This window comes from Motacilla alba, chromosome 2, assembly GCF_015832195.1.
Source record: "Motacilla alba alba isolate MOTALB_02 chromosome 2, Motacilla_alba_V1.0_pri, whole genome shotgun sequence".
Classification (NCBI taxonomy): domain Eukaryota; kingdom Metazoa; phylum Chordata; class Aves; order Passeriformes; family Motacillidae; genus Motacilla; species Motacilla alba.
In genome coordinates, this window is record NC_052017.1 from 104,292,014 (window position 1) to 104,313,160 (window position 21,147).

A 21,147-nucleotide genomic window follows, 5' to 3' on the forward strand; every position below is an offset into this window, starting at 1 on the left:
TCAAAACAGGTTATTTCCCCCGGTATTCAAGAAGCCTATCCACAAGCTGAGCAGAGGTATTTTATTTCTTTACAGTCCCAAGCAGAGAGGGCTGCCGAGTGGCAAATCCACAAAGCCAGCATGCTGACTACCAAGATGTTTCACTATTTATACATTTTAGCAAACAAAGGTGTTAATGCTCACTGGCTACAAGTTACATAGTTTTCTTATTAATTTGTATTCTATCTCCTGTTGGTCAAATAATTGCCTTATTCTCATGCTAATTACTCTTTCCGGTCAGGCCTTCTCCTGATTCACCATCTCCCTGTCAGAATTACCTTTTGGCCAGCTCCAGCCGATTCTAGCACAGCTGCAGAGCTGGCTTTGTTAATTCCATCTTTATCTCGGGAGTTCTGCCAAAAACGTTCCAGTGGCCTGTAAATTCTGCATTCTTTTGTGTCCACTTGTCGGGCTTGTGGGGTTTCCAGCCCCGGATTGGGGTGACCCCGAAAGATGGAAAAGTCTCTCCTCCAACCTGTGCTTTCGAAGAAAGACTCAGTAGTCCTCTGTTGTCTGTTCTCAAGGTAGTTTATTGTTGGTTATCTAAAAGATTCTTCTCCCTGAACTGCTGTGGCCCGTCCAGCAGCTCAGACAAAGGCACACTGCCCTCCCAGGGGGCTGGTGCCATCTTTTATATCATATATTACGTACTACATGTTTATACCTTTTCCCCAATACCTACTATCTATATTGAACAGTGACTTTCTACCCTAAACCAATCTGTGAGTGCAAACATCACCAAAGACATGGAGGCTAGGAAGGAGAAAGAAAGAGGACAGGGCACACCCAAATCCCTCCATCTTAGAACTCCTTACCCCCATGTACAAAACTTGGACCCCTGCGTAAAAGGCTTAAAACCCCCCTGTACAGCACTCAAAAATCCTTCCTTTCACTTCATGATTACTTCTACTACAATACCTAACTTGTGTGTGTGGCTTGTAATTCTTCATACAGAGTTGGTAATTTGCTCCATGGGCTGAGATCAAAACCCCACGTGTGTCTTTGGCTGCATGCCAGGGTCTCAGAGCCCCCTGCCAGCGGCTCTGGCCATCCAGGGCACCCAGAGGGATGTCCTGGGTTCCCACACACTCTCAGTGCCACATCCTTCTCCCCAAGCTTTGTTAACCTCCTCACATCCAAGATCATTGAAACATGTCAAATACTAAACTTCAGCAAGCCAATTCTACCAACCAGTCACTGATCCTTCTAACACCTGCACATCAAGGGAAGCCCTCATCCCCCTCTACAACACCCGAGAGGAGGCTGAGGCCGCCTGGGGGTCGGCCTCTTCTCCCGGCAACAAGCAACAGGACGGGAGCAAATGCCCTCAAGCTGTGCCCGGGGAGGTTTAGGCCGGATATCAGGAACAATCGCCTCACTGGAAGGGCTGCCAAGCACTGGAACAGGCTGTCCAGGGAAGCGGTGGAGTCACCATCCCTAGAAGCGTGCGGATGTGGCCCTCGGGGACGCGTTTCGGTGGCGGGCCTGGCAGTGCCGGGTTAACAGCTGGACCCGACCATCCCGCAGGTGTTTCCCGACCCAATCCTCTGCAGGACCCAACGCCCCCAGGCTCATCCCGCTCCCGGAGCCGAGGGCGCTCCCGCCTCTTCCCGCCGGGAAGGCGGGGCCATGGCGTCATCGGCGCGCGCCCGCAGCGCCCCCCGCCCGGGAACATGTCGCCGCCGCTCTTCAGCCTGCCCGAGGCGCGGCTCCGCTTCACGGTGAGCCTCCCTCCTGCCCGCCTTCCCTCCGTCCTGCCGGCCTTCCCTCCGTCCCTGCCGCTCGGACGTGAAGCTGCGGGGCCGGGCTGTGCCTCGGCGCCTCCGGGCCCGCGGCCCGGCCGGGGCTGCTGCCGGGAGCGGCCCGAGCGCTCCTTTATGGAGCGCTGAGCGCGGCCCAGGTGCGGCGGCGTGGGAGTGGGAGTGAGGGCGGGCTGCACGCCGGCTCGGCCAAGGGTGGGGGGGGATCAGTCTTCAGGTTAGCGAAAATTAGTGTAAAAGACAAGGAAAGTGTAGCGTGCCCCCGCAGCAGAACGTCCGGGCGCATTGCACTTGCCGCCTCTGCTGAAGGATGCTTTTCCTTTCCCAGAGCTGGGGGGCTCCGTGTGTTCCCAGGCCTCTGGGTCCCGGCGTTTGCACCCGGGTTGTCAGACAGGAGGATGGGATCGGCGCTGAAGTGCTCGAGGCACAAGCGCTCGATCCATTAGAGCGATTTTGTAACAGGAAGTAGTAATTTTTAGTCCGTCTTCTTAGCAGGAGCCAAGTGCTTTTTAACGTCTTCATAAGTGCTTTTTAACGTCTTCCTTCCCTGCAGGACTTGCAGGGATCCTATGCGAGTTTGCAGATGGTAGAAAATTGGGAGGAGCTGTTAGCTCCCTTGAAGACAGGGAGAGGCTCTCAGGCACCTGATGCCATTCTTGGGGCTGTCCATGCAGGGCCAGGAGTTGGACTCGATGATCCTTCCAGCTCAGTGTTCTCTGATCTGTGTCCCAAAGCATCATAACCACCTGAAGCTGTGAGTGTAGCACCTGAGACAATGATAGACACAGTGTTGGTCACAAGGGCGTGATCCTCTGGTATCATTAAGAAATGCTGTTTTCACCACACTATTAGCCCAGGTTTGAGGTGTGATGCTCTACTAGCCCACGTGCCTGATTTCCCATGTGCTTGTTACTTGCCCTTCCTGTTACAAAGGTCTCTCTGTAAACTAACACATGGTGTGTGGCAGAAAGGTTCCTTAGTATTTCTGTCCACTGTCAGAGGAAGGAGGAAGATCCTTTTAGTTTTGCACTGGTGTTGTAGCTTTTCTTTCTTTGCATTTTGGTAGACGTCCACCAGAGAGGCTCTGATTAACAAAAGCATCAAGCCGTTGTTGAATGCCTTTAACCAGGTTCCTGGAAGGTAAGTAAAGGTCACTTGTTGTTTTTTTTTAAGAAGTGCCTGTTTAGATAAAGTTTTAGTAATCTTGGGCCTGAGGGTAGTTACTAACTAAGGTGGAATGTTTGCATTTGCAGTGAAAATGAAAAGAAGTGTACCTTGGATCAAGCTTTTAGAGTTGTTGTAGAAGAAGAAATAGTAAGTATTTTAAACTGCTGAAGCTTATCTCTTGTTGAACCTCATATTTCTATTAGCAGGCTAGTATATTAATGTAACAGCAACTTACTTTAGTGTAAGAAAACACTTTATTAAAAACAGGAGCTATGTAATGGTGAGGTAATTGAGATTAAATACAGATGATTCAAGGAAGCAGGTAGAATCTTGTATTTTACGTACATCAAACTATGGTGAGAGCTGTTGTGTGAACCTTTTCTAGCAGTTCTTTGTGATGTTTATGAAAGTCTGCTACATCTTAAAATTCTGATTCATAAACATGCATTGTTCAATGACTGTACTTTAAGAGTGGGTGGAAAGGGTAGGTTTGGAGTAGATGCCAGAAAGAAATTCTTCACTGCGAGCGTGGTGAGGCACTGGAACAAGTTGTCCCGAGATGTTGCGGATGCTCCATCCCTGGAAGTGATCAAGGTCAGGTTGGATGGGGCTTTCAGCAGCCTGGGCTGGTGAAAGGTGTCTCTGCCCCTGGCAGGGGGGTTTGAACAATGAGATGTTTTGGCCTCCTCAAATCAAAACTATTTTGTGATTTGTTACTTATGTAGCAAAGCTGCCTTGTCAGCTGAAAAGAATGATGAAAGGAGTCCAATAGTGTATGATTAAATGATATTTATGAATGAAGTCTGAATGTGGGATATTAATTTTCAGAGGTAAATAACCCTGTGCAGTTGGATGTTTAGTGGCTGGAAGCAGTCAGGAGAGGTTTAATTGTCAATAAAAACATACTACAGTTAACTGATAGGTCAGATTTCATAGATTGTTTTGGGAAGTTGAATGTCAGTATTTGTTTTAAATATGCCTACTTGGAAACAAGAATTTTAGTTTTGTTAGATACATTATGGTCAGACTGGAGAATTTCAATAGTGTTTTCTTTGTTTAGATAAACAAAGCTCCATGTGAGAATCTCCTGGCAATTATTTCTCTTGCTATTAATGGAGTCACAGAAGGTGAGCATCTCTCTTTCAAATCTATTGGCAGTTTTAGGGACCATTTAGGGGAATTTTAAAATTTCTGTAAATCATCTACTGTGCTTACCTTTGGTGATATATGGCTCTTATGCTGGAGGTTAAGCTTGGGTTTGTTTCAGAAGAGAAACTAAGTATCATATATTTAACTTTGGTTATGTATGTGACATTTGTGTTGGAATCTTTGGTTGCAGCATGATTAGCAGTTTCTTTGTCCAGCACTCTAAAATGATTGGAAGTTTCCCATCATAATTTCGAAGTTGAGACCACTGAGGCAGAGAGGTAAAATGACTTGGCAGAGGCAGAAATAACATCTCCTGGGTATCTGTGCTCCTCTCCTGTCAGTATATGACTGGTTTTTAGATGTTTCGATAACAGATTGTGTCAGAAATCAGTGTGCTGTTCTCCTCTGAAGTGGCTTTTGCTCTCTTCCTTTTTTTTTTTTTTATTTGTTCACATTATTCATCAAAAATTGCTTGTTTTAGTAAGTACAGGTCAGCTACATGTATGTTTTATGAGCTGTAGAATAACAAAAGCTGTGCTGAGGAGTGCAGGCACTGCCTGCAGAGCATGGGTGGATGGACTTGGAGCACTGTTTTAGCAGTGCTTGAAAAGGCTCTCAGGCTTCATGGATGTGTGTAGTGGGACTAACTGTGGATATTAAAGGCTGAAAGACTTCACTTGCAGTCTGCAAAAAGATGTGATATTGTTTCAGATTTTGACGTCATTAGAATAGTGATTTTTTTTAATACTTGTTTTGTGTTAGTGCAAAGCTTTTGCAAATCTCATTTGAGTATGTGTATAAATAGCTTTAATGAAAGTTCATATTTTAGCCCAAGTTTTCTGTTAGGATTTGTAGGAACTCAGAAGAACTTCTTCTACTTTTTGTAATAAAATGTCCCTCAAGCGTTATGCATCTCTTTGTTTTGTATTTCAGTTCAAATTTGTTGAATAAAAATTCCCTGTTCCTTGTAGGTATCTGTACTGCATCAACTCCTTTTGTGCTTTTGGGGGATGTTCTGGATTGCCTCCCTTTGGATCAGTGTGACAAAATTTTCACTTTTGTGGAGAAAAATGTTGCTACGTGGAAATCAGTAGGTATTTTTGCAAAGTGTTGCATGGTTTGGCCAAAGCTTTTGTCTACAAGAACCATTTTAATGAACAGAATTTAACTGTCTTTGTAGCTGACACATAAGTGTCAGGAACTCCAGAGGTAGCACCTGAAAAGAATTCTGCTGTCTCAGTGTTTTCCTAATCTGGATTTTCTAACTAGAACCTCCTGCCATAGTCATTCAGGCTGGTTTCTTTCAGATAACATTATGGCCTCTGCCATATTCACAAACTTGTTAATTCAAATATCTACCAATTTCTTCTTCCAGATCACCAGTAGTGTGAACACTGTCAATCTTTTGTGTGTGCTCTTTGCTTACTTGTATTAATCATACATGGAGTAATAAAGGAAATGAGTGTGAAAATTAGTGCATTCCAAGGAAAAAAAGTGGATGGTGTTCTTACAGTTCATTGTCACACGTGGTTTTTCTTTATGAAGGCTGGATGTAAATGTGTTTTATGCTTTCTTGGAATTTGTGGGACTTGCCTTTTTGTGAAACCTGCCTGTTATGTAAGGGAAGACTCAAATTTAGAGTTATCTGTAGGAGTGACTCATACTTACTCATATCTTGTGATTGGATTAAATCTGCTCAAGAAGGTTTTTTGATCTTTTAATGTCCTAAATACCTTTACTTTGTTTCAGAACACGTTTTACTCTGCAGGGAAAAATTACTTGCTGCGCATGTGCAATGGTGAGTGGTAGTTTTTCAGGGAGGGGGGAGCAGTATTAAAGAGCTTTCTATCTCAGCAAATGAAAATTAGTTTAATAATTTGATTTGAATTCAGATGTGTTCAGTGAGTAATAAAGTTAAAAGGTGCATCACTCTGAACAGATGCGTATTCTTGCTTATTAATGTAAAGGTCATTCAGGCCTCAGGGAACTCTCTTCATCAGTGGAGATGATTATAGAAGAATATCATTACTCAGCAATGTCAACGCTTGTATCCAAGGCTATATTTGAGTAGGATTCATTCAAATTTATTTTTTATTGATGTTGAAGGCGTTAGGAGAATTGGCAGAATGCATTTGGAAGAAATATGTCTGGTCAGAGGGAGTCACTGGCATTCAAATTTACAATTATGAGCTTTCTTAGCTCTGTAGATCGTGTAATTAGCAAGTCTTGAATTCTGTTACATGAGAAATGAAAAGAGGGATAAATACTAATATTCTTTACTTTTTGCAATATGTAGATCTCCTAAGAAGATTATCTAAGTCACAAAACACAGTCTTTTGTGGAAGAATTCAGCTGTTCTTGGCTAGGTTATTTCCACTTTCAGAAAAGTCAGGTGAGATTTTTTGCATTTCATCACACTTAACATCAAGACTAAATAAGCTGAACCTTTAAAATCTATGATGGTTGCCAAGTCCAATTGGACCAAATCACTTTGCCCTTGCATCCTGGTTCTTGTGTCTGTCTTTGACATTGTGACTTTTATTTGCTTTGATTTCAAATGTAAGTTTTGAATGCTCTGAGAATTGAGTATCAGTATTTCATAACCAGACTTGGGAACTTCACACCTTTTAAGACTTTCTCTTTGTTTTTCACAGGGCTTAACCTACAGAGTCAGTTTAACCTGGAAAATGTCACTGTTTTCAATACCAATGAACATGAGAGCACTTTGGGACAGAAGGTGAAAATTCCTATGCCATTTTTCACTGATTCTGCAGTTAACTTGTATGATTGTTTGATTGTCCCAAAAAGTGTTTGGGACTGTAGGTTCATCATTTCAATCATTTGGTTGTCTCCCTGCCAGACCAAGCTGTTGTTTTGGGAATAGGCATTCCCAAATTGAATGTTTACAGTAAACAACAGTGTAAGAGCTCTGTGTAAACTGTAGTGGTATTTATATAATTCTTAAATAATTTTTTCCTATTTAGCACACCGAGGAGAGGGAAGAAGGAATGGATGTGGAAGAAGGTGAAATGGGAGATGATGAAGCACCAACGAGTTGGTGAGCTGACAGAAATTTAAAAGCTGAAGCAAAGCTTTATAAAGTGAAAGGAAAAAAGCTGTTTGGGAAATATCTTTAAATGTTGTGGTCCAAATCCTCCTCATCTTCTGCCCTCTGAAGATTAGATGTATCTAATCAGGGAAGACTCCTGGCAATGTCTTAATTGTTAAAGTTACCTGGAAGACAGAAATGTACAGATTTGAAAAAGTTGTATATCCTGGCTGAGAGCCACTCTGTTTTTGACAATTCCCTTCACAAAACTTGTTGTGATAAGATGTATTCAGGGATTTTGAGTGTATACTTAAGGAGAAAAAGCTGTGTTCTCCTTCATGCCACAGATAGTGAAAAACTCCTAAGATCCCTTTTGTGTACTATTTTGCTTTTATGGTGAGAAAGTAACAATAGATTGAATGGAAAACTCTTACAAGGACAAATTCTGAGTTAGAGATTTCTTTGTGACGGTTCACTACTGACTCACTAATTTACTTGCAAAATGAGTAGTATTTTCTGGGGTTGTACATTCCTGAGTGAACTTGCATAGAATGTGTTGCTTTTCAGTATGTTTTTTTTTTTCATTATTTTTTCCACAGTTCCATTCCAATAGATTATAACCTGTATAGAAAATTCTGGTCGCTTCAAGATTATTTTAGAAATCCTGTGCAGTGCTACGAGAAGGTGTCATGGAAAACATTTCTTAAGGTAATCTGAGTTCATGCTTTCAACCATTCAGCCTAAGTAAAGGTCATTGTTTACATGAGTAGCAGGTGAATGCATAAGCATGGAACAGTTCAAAGGCTTAGGCTGCTGGAAAATGATACTGCATGAGGAAATGCATTTTGCTGTTTTCTAAAGTGAGCCTTTTTCAGTAAATGAATATGTTTGTTAAAAGTACAATCAATCCCCTAATGTATGTCAATATCAGAAATACTTCATATGTTGCAACAGTGCCAGAGGTACTTTTTTTGTGGTTTATCAGCTGCAAGAAGCAGAAGTTGTGGGTTTGGGTGGGTTTTTTTACCCCGAGAAGATAAATAGCTCTATCTAGTCCTTGCTGTTATTTTTTAGTAGTCGTACTGATGCCAGTGGGATCCTAAAGATTACTGGTTTCTAACAAAGCCAATTTCTTTGTAGAAGCAATGACTTGAATGTCCCCTTCAGCCAGCTGTTTCAGTTTTGCTTAGTATGAATATTGATGAGGATTTATTGCTAAGGTACTGTTTCTTCAAAATTTGTCAGTCAGTATTTATTTAATTCATAGAAGCTTAGTTGTTTTTTAATCTTCATTCTCTGTGTTCTGGTAATAAGAGGTGACATCTGCTCAGACATTCTAATATAAATCTAATTATGACATTTACTAATGAGGCCAAAAAAATATCCACAAAAAACCACCACAGGTGCAGTTCAGAAACTGATCAAGGCCAGTCTTAAGTCTTTCAGATGAAATTTTTTACTGTAGCACTGTCATCATGTGAACCTTTTTTCTTCATGATGTCTAAACAACAAAGCACTGTTCACAACCCAAAATGCTGTTTTTCTTAGCATACTTTGAATATTCCGTATGATTAAATGTTCTGACACGATAACGCTTTCACTTCATTCGTGGTGTTCAGAGCGGTCCTGCTCATCGGTGACAAATGGGTTCTTTCAATGTGCTGGTAGCAGATTTACCAAGTATTTTACTCACTTGGCTTTAAGTCTGCAAAGGTTCAGTATTGTTTTCATGTGGTAAATAACTCTGTTTTATAGTACTCAGAAGAAGTTTTGGCTGTTTTCAAAAGTTACAAATTGGACGACACACAGGCTTCCCGAAAAAAGTTGGAAGAATTGAAAACAGGAGGAGAACATGTGTATTTTGCAAAGTTCTTAACCAGTGAAAAGGTATGTGGTTTCCCTTCCGGAATTCCTGGCTAATTGAGGTTGGAAGGAACCTATGTCTGGTTCAGCTTCTATGCTCAAAGCTCTCAGCTGGAGCAGTTGATCAGCACTATGTCCAGTCTAGACTCCACAGTTTCTCTGGATACCCCATACACTGTTTGGCCACTTTATTTAGATAGATTTATTCTGTACCTTTTTCTATTTTATTCTTTGTGGGTTGCCTCTGTTAATTAATGACTCAGGGTCTTCTGTTTCTGGAATAAGAGTCTTCAGTAATGCTGCCATTTGTTCATTGGATTTCATTTCTAATGTTGCCTTTACAAAGATAAGTTAAAAGAGAGTAAATATTTAAAGATCTTTTGGTTTTTCTATTGTTGTTTAGCTGATGGATTTACAGCTGAGTGACAGTAACTTCCGTCGTCACATCTTGTTGCAGTACCTTATACTATTTCAGTATCTAAAGGGACAAGTCAAATTTAAAAGGTAATGTGAAAATGTTCTGTGTTTTGGGGATGGGGAACTAGGAACTTGGAGATAAACCAAAATATTTTTAAATAGTTTGCCTGCTTATTCTGAGGTTGTGGAACTTGGAGCCTTGGATTGGTAAATACAGGGTGTGGCTGAGGTTATTTTACAGCAGGAAAGCAGAGGTCTCATTCATTTCTCTGTTCCTCTGCCTGGTTCTTTGCCCTCCCGTGCTCTCGTGTTGATTGGACTTGCTTATACTTGTGCCATTCACTATGCAGGCAAAACCGCAATCTGCTCATCTTTGCAGAGTAAGTTTTCTGCCGAGTTGGTGAGTTGTGGGGTCTCAGAGAATTAGAGGCCATTAAAACTTGCTTACAGTGAGTGCCAGCCATGAGAGGGAAGGAGACTCTCCTTGGCAGCACCAAGTTGTTAAGACCAGTGCAAGGTACTTGTGTGTGGCATCATTTTGAATCTATACTGACTCTGCAATGTGGCATTGGTTGCTGATTTGTTTTTTCTTAGTGTGCTGCAGAACTCTGTCTCAAATGGCAAGAAATAACAATGGTGATTGATTGTTGCTTTTATAAATTCATGGGATAGAACCAAGCCCCATCTGTTCCTAGTCTCTAACGTTATTCTGAAGAAAAACCCATCTCTCTCATTCCCTGTGCCCTCGGCCATATATGCACATAATAATTAACATCCTTAACAAGGATGTTTCCTGCCTGCTATATATTGCTTTTTGTAAACAGCTCTCAAAGAACTTTGTAAACTAGGATCATTATCCTAATTCTACAGATTATTTATCAAGGCAGTCTAGTGGCTGAGAAGGAATGGATTTCAGGTCTTCTGAATTCCAGTTCAGTCCTTTTGAGGTGGCAGTCATTTCAATGTCAATGCATTAAAATGTTCATTATAAATGGTCACTTATTGGTGGTCAAGGATGGCATGAGATACAGATGGTGTAGTGTAACACTTGGTGAGTGTATTAGAGGTAAATATTTTCATTGTGCCCATTTGCTGTGTTTTGGGTCCAATGTCGAGGTTTGATCTTGAGTCACTCAAATGGGCTTCCTATTAGGTGAATCTGCACCTTGAAAGTATAGTCCCCAGGCACATCTAATTAATTCCACAAACTAATAAATGCCCTGGGACCAGAGCAGATCACATTCAAAGCACTTTCCTCAGATCCCCTCCAGCACCCCTCAGAAGGTATGTAGTATAAATTCTGCGTTCTCAGCACACTTTCTGATGTGCTGTTTTTTTTTTCAATTCCAGTTCAAACTATGTTCTAACAGATGAACAGTCTCTTTGGATTGAAGATACCACAAAAGCAGTCTACCAGGTTGGTACAGTATCTACTTTCATAAAAATTACATGAAAGAATATTAAGCATGTAATATTGTATCACCACCTTTGAAGCAGTAACCACCATTTTCTCCGAAGTTCTTTTCCTACATGTTCTGCAACAGATACAATGCAAAAAGTTCACCTTCTTTTCTCCCATTCATAGCTTCTTTCAGAAAATCCTCCAGATGGGGAAAGATTCTCAAAAATGGTAGAGGTAAGTCTTTTGATGCCTGCCTGAACAAAGTCTATATAGGACATAAAAACCAGTTTCAGCTTAAACTAGCTTTTGTAACACACCCGTTATATCTGAGAAAACTTTTACCTCATCCTAGTAAAAAATTATCTTATAATGTCTTTTTATTTTGTAGTCATATTTTATCCCATGTTTTCATTAATACTCTTTTCTTCCTTCTTCGGGGGAGAAACATAGGAGATATGCCTGTATGTACATGTGTGCATACAGAATGATGATTGGAAAGCAAAAAAATATTTAAAAGTTTTTGCAGATAGGAGTCCTGTGCCCAAAGACATGGAAGTTAAATACAAGCGAAATTAATTAAAACCCAAGGAGTTGTCTTTTTGCTTTCCTTTTTTCTTTTACTTTGACCGCACCTATTTTCTTTTCTAGACCAGAGAAAATCAAGCTTTTCCCATAATTTTTGAAGGGAGGAGTTTCTCTATTTTTGCATAAATTAAACCAGTTGCCTGAGATTATACTGATGATCTTCAAGATAGTGACTGAAACACACAACCTAGAACAAAGTTTTCCCCTTAATTTTAATAGCTCCATTTAAAACTTTGGGGTCAATTCTGAAAGTGCTTATGACCCTAACAACGTGCAATACTTTCTGTCTTTCTACAGCATATATTAAATACTGAAGAAAACTGGAACTCGTGGAAAAATGAGGGCTGCCCAAGCTTTGTGAAAGAAAGGTAACTGTGTTATGAAACAGAAGCTTTATGCTGCTTGTTTGAAATGGTGGTTCCACTTCAGAATCTGGTACCCATGGTGTATATTAACCACTCACACAACTTGGAGATCTGTACAGTTGCCTGTCCCTTCAGTGAGTGCAGGCTCTTAGATTTCTGCCAAAAGTCATAAGGCTTGCAGTGTGTCAGGGAAGAGGTGGTTATGGGTGTGTCTGCTTTCAGGAGAGCATTCTTCATTGTCTCAGGGCAATATTTTGTGGTACTGAGGATCCAGTGGTCCAGGAGACTGGAGCACGTTTTGCCATCTCCTGCTTTCAGCAGACCCTAGGTTGAAGTGGTTAGTGCCTGACTTTTCCATATATCCCTTTGGATTGCCTCTAATGAAGCCTTTGGCATTATGGCTTTGGCAGGGCAGCGTACCTGAGTTTGCGTAACAATTCTCTTACGCAATTTATTTATTAGTTTACCACTTGATGGTGATCACTTACCTTAAAAGAAATGACAATTAGATAGCTTTCACCACTGAAAGTTTCCTGTGTTACTAACTAGTGGCAAAACTTGAACTTTGACTCCATGTGTCTACTTGACTGTCTTGAGGGGATGACCAAACGTTTGTCTTCCACCCTTCTTCATTGTACACACAGACTGTGGCCTCTTTGTGGTAAGGAGCACCTGGGTCATTGTGTCTTTGGAGATTCCATTTTATTGGAGAGATGAGGTGCAGCCATCTCTTCATGACTTAGGCTGTTTGTAAATAAAAGGGAGGGGGACTGTTAGAAGAGAGAAATTACTGTTGTAGGGGGATTGTGGGAAAGTAAAATTATGAAATTTGACTTTTATAAATATTCTGTCTCCTTTAGATCTCATCCAGATTTTCAGCTTGGGTAGGTCTTGCCCTAACCTCAGTGCTCTGGGATCTCCATTCACTAATCCCATGAAATCAGGTGCAGCTGGGGAAAGAGACCTTGCAACCATGATCCCAGCAGCAGGGTAGATCACGTCCTGCTGGCACAATTGTGATTTGCTTCCTTCTGTTTATTGGGACTGTGGTAGACCTTTTCATTTTTGAGTGAACTAATTTTGGTGTCTGGCAGAATCCTTTATCTCTGCTTTGCCTTCTCTCTCCTTTTCCCCACTGCCTCCTTCCACCCTTACACTCACTGTTCCTCAGTCCTTTCATTGTGATTTAACTTGGCACCATCTCAAGGTAAAAGGTGAAGGTGAAACACTTTTGTTCTTGAGATAATACTGGTTTGATACTAAAGAGCATCTTCTTTTTTTTCTTTAGACCTCCTGATTCTAAGCCAATGAGGCCTGTGAGGAAGAGGCCAGCTCCAGAGGACTTTTTAGGAAAAGGATCAAACAAAAAAATCCTTATGGGGAAGTATGTTGGTTTCTCTTTCCTTTACAAAATTTCTGGGTTTGGCTTTGTTAATTGGTTTGGCAGATTTTGTGTTTGGGGTTCCCCTCCACACACACTGTTTTTTCTATACACCAATTTTCAAACATCCTTACTTTGGAACTGCCAAAGAACAGCCAAAGGATATATCACTCTTTTAAAACTTGCAGTAGGCTTTCTTTCCTTATAACCATGTTTTCAGATCCCTTTAAAACAATCCATAAGTGTGGCATGGTAGAATGATGAACATAAACTGTGTGTGTTTATGCTTTTCTTTTCAGTGAGGAACTGACCCGCCTTTGGAATTTATGTCCTGATAACATGGAAGCCTGTAAATCTGAGAGTAGGTGGGTAAAAAAAGTGGGTGTGTCATTGTTTAAAGCTAACTAATTAGCACTCTAATTAGAGAGTTACAAAATTGGCAAGATGATCTTAGGAGGTGTGCATTTTACACCTTGAAAGAAGGTGGTTGTATGAATCTTTGCCTTGAAATCTCTTTACAGTATTCCTCACTTCTTTTGAGTGTTTATGCTGCCAGTAATTTTCATTGCTTAGTAAAGTAAAATCTAAGCTGAAAACCAGATGAAATCTCCCCTTTTGTAGAACATGATTGTATAATGAATTAGCTTATATAATGAAGGAAGATTGCCAAGTCTGGCTCTGATGAAGTTAGCATGCTGCTTGGCTATGATTTTTGAGCAGGCCTGTGCTTTAAACAATGCTAGATAAGAGGAAATTGGCTACCAGGCATTGTTCCAGCACATACCGGCTCTGTTTGGGGGGCAGATACAGAAAAATGCAATTATTGGTTGTCCCTTATGCTTGCACAATTGTAGGAAATGCTTAAAATGTATTCTGCTATGCAACTTTCTTTGTTACAGATACCAAAATCTCTTTTACTGTGCAGACATGATACAGAGTAAGAATTTGAAGAAGGAATGGGACAGTTCCCAAAGAGAGCTCTGCTAGTAGTGGCTGTTAAGTGTGGTTGCCAGGGGGGAGGTGCTAGCTGTGCAGATACCGTGGGTGCAGGAATTGCTTTTTTAGAGGTTCAGAGCTTTGCAGAGGAAGTGCCCTCCTTTCTTGTGAGGCTGGGATGTACAGGAAGGCCTTTGACAGGATACTTTACTAGGCCAAGGGATGAAGGTGGAATTGTGTTTGGGACCAAAGCTTTTGGTTCCATGTGTGTGATTGTATTGTGCTGCTATGTCTTTAAAGAAAAATAAATAAATAAAGCCCTTAGATGTAGATAAACAAAGAAAATGCATGCCATGGTAAACAGGAAATAGATCCCACGGCGCCCGGATTCAGTTGCAAAGTTTTGTTATGGGGTTTGTGACTGTACATGATCAAGTGAGTGTAGCTTTTTGCTTTGGTTCTTCACATCTCCATCCAAATGGGGTAATACTTCCTTAGCTGTCCCCTTTTTAGATGGTTGTTCTGGGGATAATATGGCAGAACTCAGATGGGTTTTCAAGGTGCGGACTTTTTTCCAGTAGTCAGTGACCATGCATGGGGCACTGCTGCCCTGGGCAAAATGCCTTTTTCAAAACAAAATTGAAGTGAATTTATAGACCAGTATGCTTTACCCCTTGCTCCAGCCCTTTACTAGACTCCCTTGAAGAAGCAGCTGTGTCTCTGTCAGCATTAGGTTGGAGAAATACAGATCATTATGAGCTTGCTTTGCACCACTGAGAGTCTTGGCTCTCAGTAACCTACAGCTCTCACACAATCTGTGTTTCTTGGGTAGAGTCTTCTCAGCAGCAAACCGTTCTGATGGTGTGAAATTTCATTTCTGTTCTGTTTTTAGGTCAGGGTTCCTTTTGTGCTGCTTTGAGTACCTGTCAGAACCAACCACAAGCGGTTCCGAGAGCAGATGGAACTGAGGTGGGGGGTGGCAGGGACAGTCATGTTTTGCTGCTGTCAAATGGCACAAAACTAGCAACCATTTTAGACTCCTGAGCACTTGTGAGCTGTGCAGATGCTGTTGACAGATGTTGATATCACCTCTTGGTATGGCAGGAGGTTTAAATGTATATAATAGGCAGTGCTAGCAACTGCTGGCACAGTCTAGTGGTTATGCAGTTAATAATTGCAACATGCATGAAGCAGTTCCTTTGCTTATTTAAAATTGTTAAATTTGAATTAACAAATGGGTTTGTTTGGGATTTGTATTTTTCTCTTCAGTGGATGAGCTTGAGATGTGTCTGAAGGAACAAAGACTGTCTGTTTTAGAGAAGATTGTGAAGCATATTAAGCTCCTTATTTGATCTCTTATTTTTTTAGGGAATATATGCCAACACTGGAGGAATTTTTTGAGGAAGCTATTGAACAAGCAGACCCTGAAAACATGGTTGAAAATAAGTATAAGTAGGTCCATCTCTGCTGTGTTTCACTTGATTTTAATCTGTTTCATGTTTGGATTGTTAAAGAAAACACACTGTTCTCAGCGTTACTAGTATCTGTGTAGGACTCCAGAAATGTACAAAAACTGATTTAATTTGGACAGAATTATATTACTAAATGTCTCAAATCTTTCTCTGTGTTTTTATAGATGCCAGACTTTGCTAATCAAACTTGTGTTTTATTGTAGGGCTGTGAACAATTCTAACTACGGCTGGAGAGCACTGAGACTTCTGGCACGCAGAAGTCCCCACTTCTTCCAGCCAACAAACCAACAATTCAAGAGTTTACCTGAATATCTAGAAAACATGGTAATCAAATTAGCCAAGGAGCTGCCTGTAAGTAATATTATCCTATAATAGTAAATGCTGAATTCTCTCGCTTTCTAGTTGTCCCTCTGCAATCCATTTGGTACATGGGGACAGAAGGGGAAAAAAACAAGCCAGGAAAAAAGTTTGTACACTGAAGTAAAAATTACAAATAAAATTAGTCTAATCTCTGAAGATCCCAGTAACAATAAACTGAGTAACACTGATTAATCTCGTAACTGTTGAAACCTGCCTTGTACTCTGTGAAAGAAAACAGCTGTGGCAATCCTGTTGGTAGGCAGGAGTATATATTTATTTGTTTATTTATTTTAGTTATTTTTATACACACACACATAGATATATATGTATATATATATAGATATACACACACACACACATATATATATGTGTGTGTGTGTGTGAATATATGCACTTATATGCATTAACCCAGCTGCTTGGGTTCCATGTTGCAGTGCAGACCAATTTTATGGAAGGTATAAGCCAGAATCATGGCTCATGAATATACAGGGATGACAGGAAAAGAGGCAGCATGTGCAGCTGATGGTGCTGTGCTAAGTGTTACCAGAGCTTTACAGCAAGGTTTGCCAGAGTTCTTCTATCAGCTCCCTGACTTCTAAAATATGCAAAACAAGAATAAACCTTGTGGAGCTGAAAAATTAAGGCATTAACCCTTTGCTAGGTCAACAGTACAAACTTGAGTCTGGGGAGGGCCTTTCAGATGGCTTTATACACAGTGATAAGAGAGGCTGCCAGCAGGGAAGGGACATTTCTACACCTCTGAATTAGCACACAACCCAGCAACTTCTTGCAGATACAAACCCTGCTTCTCTACTGAGACCTTCCTTTTGTGTAATGTGAGATCTAAAGGTTGGAGTTTAATATATGGCTGTTTTGTTTGTCCAGCCATCAGAGTTAACTGTAAGCTAAGAGCAAGTTTAGAAAAAAAGTGGGGATTTTAATTTGTTGAATATATTAAGGTATGGCTGCATGCAATATTCCTGATGGTGCTACTGTCATGTGCCAATGGCTATGGCAAGAAACAACTGTGTGCCTAAGGCCCGTGGCTGAATTGTATAAAAAGATGAAACCTTTTGGTTTATCAGACCTAAATAAGGGAGTGAATAGTTTGTTGTTTGTATATTTGATTGCCACCTTCCAGAAGTCTGAAAGTATATAAACTTTTGGGAATTCCCAAGTGTGGAATAAAATTAGTGACTAACAATAATAATGATGCTTTTTGAAAATGTTCATCAGTAGTGATCTTAAATTTGGTTGGCTGGGTTTTTTTTTAAGCAAGTGATAAAGCTCACTGTGGAATGCTTAAGTTGTTGTTGCTATGTAAAGGAAGAATCCTGTTAAGTCAGTGGATGCTTTTATTAGGTTTTTTTTAGTTAGTAATATGTTTTATTAGAACTTACTGGTGTTACTGGTGTTTAGGATACTCTGGGGGATTTTTAATTCTCATGTGGGATTTCCATGTGTCAGGCTTTCCATTCTAACACACATTCCAGAGACAAGCACAGAGCTGTAGAATTTCTCTTTGAACGCAAAATTCGACCAGTGATGTTTAGTTCTTTCATTGTAGCCTCCTTCTGAAGAAATAAAAACAGGGGAAGATGAAGATGAGGAAGATAATGATGCTTTATTAAAGGAAAACAATGAAAGTAAGATTTGCATCTTCTCAGTCTTCTCAGTTTTTCTCTTGATGTATATTGCAGAATCTGTGTTTTAACATAGTTTCTACTGAGCACCATCAGTCCTGCTTACCCCAGTGCACTCACACCAAAAAGCGCAGCCTTTCTGGGACACAGGAGCAACCTTGCAGTGTCCTGGCCTGCAATGCTGAAAGCTTCCAAGCTGTTGGATTAGCACTTTCACTAGGAGCCTCTTTCACCTTTTCTGCTATGTGGTCTATGTTGCCAGTGTCACTGAGTGTTCGTGGCTGAAATGTCAGCTGTGAGTTTCCTCACCCATTTTTCTGTTAGCTCTGCTCTTTAATCATTGGGTAAGCCCTTTCCCCTAGCCCCTCCTGGGGTAGTAACTGTGGGACTTTCAAAAATGGATATATTCCAACTCTGAGATCTTTACTTCCTCCTCATTTAAAATACCTTAAAGGCAAAAGTTTCTCTGGGAGAAGAGCAACCTTCTTGACAAACATCATCTCGCTCATTTTTTCTCCACAATCCATGTCTGTTTGTCTCTTGCCTTTAATCCTGGCATGTCCTGCTCCTAGGTGTCCTTCCCCATCTCCTTTGTCTGTGAATCTGCCCTCTTCCATCCTCATTCGTGCCTTCATCTCACAGCACCTTCTCCCTTGTGGGTTGTAACCCTGTGTCCCAGCTCCTGGATCCAGCATGGGCGGATGGGATACGCAGGGCGTGGAAGCCAAACACTGGGTACCTCTGGCAGCTTTTTTGCAAGCTGTTTTCTGTCAGTGGAAAGCCACCTGTGGGCTTCTGTGAGTCTCATGTTGCCCTTTTCCATCCAGCACTTGACCTTCTCCACAGTCTGCTTTGCAATAGTAAAGAAGTTCTTTCCTCTTCAGCTTACCGCTAATTCACTCAACCTTTGTGGTGTCACTGTGTGGGATTTACATCTTTCTTTAAGTCTTGTCTTAAAGCAACGATGGCAAAGCTGTGGTCTGCTGTGCTTAGACATAAGGGAAATGACCTGAGGGCTTTTATTGTTTTGTTGTTCTGCATCTTTTGTCCTTTCCCTCGATGTGACTTTAGCTCAGATAAATTACTCTGACTGATGAGTGCTGGAGAGACCTTGAAACTTACACTGCATGCCATCTGTCTCTTCAGGTGGCACAAGAAAGGACTAATTTTTAATAAGAGATTATTTTTTAATAAAATATATTTTATTAAAAATCAGGAATGCGATTCATTTCTCTATGTATTTCAAATTTTGGTGTTTTTCCTTTAAAATTGTGAAATAAACACAGTTGGTAAGCCATAGATTGTAGACCATGATAAGCTATGAATGTGCAAACCCATCTGCAATCACTATAGCACTTGGCTTTTCAGCAGAGCCTAGTGTTCCATGGTTTTTATGTCAATGCCAGAATGGCAGAAAATTCCTTAAAATACTGACTACACATGAAATTTACTGTCATAGCCCTGTTGCCAATAGGAACATGAGAAAAAAGGGAATGAAACTGGGTTGGTTTGTTTAGGTTTTTGTACCTGGGTTGACTTTGAGTAAGGTGACTAAAAAAATTCCAAAACACAGTTAAATATTAAAGATCACTCTGTATTGTAATGTTATAATTGACTTGTGTTGGAAACTGTAGTCTGTCTGTCAAAATCCTTGTTTTCATTTGGAGCAGGCAGTTACGATGTATTTAAGAATTAGGCACTTCTCTCAATATAACAGGAGATAACATAAAAAGCAATATTTTCCTTATTATGGGCATTAAGGGACAATTCTCTTGAAACCCAGGTGAACACTTTAAAAAATCTGCTCTCGGAGCTCGAGTAGGTTTAGAAAGCTGCAGGAAAGGCCTAAGTCAGTCTGTCAGTAAATAAACAGAAGATTTAAAATGGGGCAGATCAGGGAAGATTCATTTGCAGTGTCTGGAGATGTTCCCTGTGTCTCACTGGTTCCTTCTCTGTTTTCCCCAGGTCCAGAGGTGCAACGGGACAAAGCCATGACGGGCGAGCAGATTGAGTCCTTTGCCAACAGGCTGGGGGAGCAGTGGAAGGCCTTGGCCCCCTACTTGGAGATGAAGGAGTCTGATATCCGGCAGATTGAGCTGGACAGCGAGGATGTGAAGATGAGAGCCAAGCAGCTGCTGGTGGCCTGGCAGGATCAGGAGGGCACTCACGCCACCCCCGAGAACCTGATCACGGCGCTGACCAAAGCCGGGCTCGGGGACCTGGCCGAAAGCCTCACCAACGACACCGAAGGCAGCAGCTAACTTGCCTCAGATGCCAACTGACTGACTTGGGGCTGGGGCTGTTGGTAATTGTGACTCCTCTGGTGCTTGCCATTGATAATTGTTACTTTTGTCGCTAGGTAACAGATTTTTGATAGGTATTTTATGTTCAGTAAATGATATAAAGCTTTTTAATATTACTGGTGGATTGTCCAGATTGTCTGAGAAAAGGGTTAGTTGCCCTGGCCTGGAACTAGGAAGCTTCATCGTTGGTGGTAGGACATGAAGGGGAGAATGGAGAAGCCTGGCAGCTTTTGAGGCAGGCTCTGGGACAGTTTGGCACCGGCAGAACTGGGTTGCTCCCACTGGACGGAGAATTGGCAAGCTCGTTCCTCACAGCAGGGAAGGACTGTGTGAAGGACTTTGGAGTCACTCTTTGGGGTGATGGGAGCTGGGCACTGTCAAAACTACCTGGTAGAGGTAAAATAAGAGGGTTGTGATGGTGCTCCAAGGCACAGCACTGACTTCCAGGGCAGTGCTGTCCTGCTCTCCCACTTAAGCACTGGTTCAGTCAATGATCATGGGATCTCCATGCTGGTTTTTGTTAGTGATTATTTTTAGTTTTTCATTCTTTGGTTGTGTAGGAACACCCCTGAGTACTGGTAAACAAAGGATTTTTTTTGTCACAGGTTACTGTGAAGGTTTCATTTTAAGGCCATGGTTGTCTGTAGATGGGTACAAGCTGTTTTCCCTCAAAATGTGAAAGATTTTTGTGGTGTTAACTGGCAGCTGGCTACAACTTGTTCTGTGGCTAGTTTGTGTAGTGTTTCTGTCACTGAACTCTTCTCTGTATTTCTTCATGTGTTCACTCATAGCTGTGAATTTCCAGCATGATTAGCTGCCACCTCAAAGGAGAGTTCCTGCCTGCAGAGCCATTGATTTTGTGCCTGCCCCACTTCAGACTTGAATGTGATTAAGAATTTGATTAGGGTGCTTCAGGGAAGGTTGGTGGGGACAGAGATACAGGAAAATTATCGGAAATAACAGCCCAGGTCTGCAACTCCTGCTGCAGGTAGGAGTTGGTCGAAGTTTCCACTGGTTAAGGGACTTGAGCATATTGTGAGTGGAGCTGTGCAGGTGTGACTGACAGCTTCAGTGCTGGGAAAACTGAAGATGAGTGGGAGGATGTAGTTCCACAAAGCAGCAGCCAGGCACTGACACCATCCCTCCTTCCCCATTAACAGGATGCAGAACAAGAATTTAACCCTGGAGGTGTTTCTGTGGGGCCTGCAGGAACAGAGCCAGTACTGCCTTGGGGGCTTCCTCAATGGGCAGAACTT

The 21,147-nt window shown here is 41.5% G+C and overlaps 1 protein-coding gene across 2 annotated transcripts; it reads left to right on the forward strand.

Moving 5' to 3' along the window:
* The first annotated feature begins 1,649 nt into the window (after window positions 1–1,649).
* Window positions 1,650–20,007, forward strand: THOC1 (THO complex 1). 2 transcript variants are annotated; one of them, XM_038129824.1, is made up of 22 exons: window positions 1,650–1,760; window positions 2,866–2,939; window positions 3,053–3,113; window positions 4,027–4,093; window positions 5,087–5,205; window positions 5,865–5,913; window positions 6,412–6,507; window positions 6,770–6,852; window positions 7,100–7,173; window positions 7,764–7,872; window positions 8,920–9,051; window positions 9,431–9,531; window positions 10,795–10,861; window positions 11,030–11,080; window positions 11,729–11,799; window positions 12,657–12,680; window positions 13,085–13,180; window positions 13,477–13,542; window positions 15,482–15,565; window positions 15,789–15,936; window positions 17,513–17,591; window positions 19,554–20,007. In XM_038129824.1, the coding sequence occupies exons 1-22, from the start codon at window positions 1,713–1,715 to the stop codon at window positions 19,847–19,849; spliced, it is 1,995 nt and encodes a 664-aa protein (XP_037985752.1). In that variant the 5' UTR covers window positions 1,650–1,712; the 3' UTR covers window positions 19,850–20,007. The 2 variants fall into 2 exon arrangements, with proteins under 2 accessions (XP_037985752.1, XP_037985753.1); XM_038129825.1 differs by lacking the exon at window positions 12,657–12,680 and having other exon boundaries at window positions 1,651–1,760.
* Window positions 20,008–21,147: the final 1,140 nt, after the last annotated feature.

What these genes read in the sequence shown, in the direction of transcription:
- THOC1 (XM_038129824.1), top strand. Translation starts at nt 1,713, where the DNA reads ATGTCGCCGCCGCTCTTCAGCCTGCCCGAGGCGCGGCTCCGCTTCACG. An exon ending in CCAAGCTTTGTGAAAGAAAG is followed by an intron (nt 11,800 to 12,656) that starts GTAACTGTGTTA and finishes TGTCTCCTTTAG; the next exon opens with ATCTCATCCAGATTTTCAGC. An exon ending in ATTAAAGGAAAACAATGAAA is followed by an intron (nt 17,592 to 19,553) that starts GTAAGATTTGCA and finishes TGTTTTCCCCAG; the next exon opens with GTCCAGAGGTGCAACGGGAC.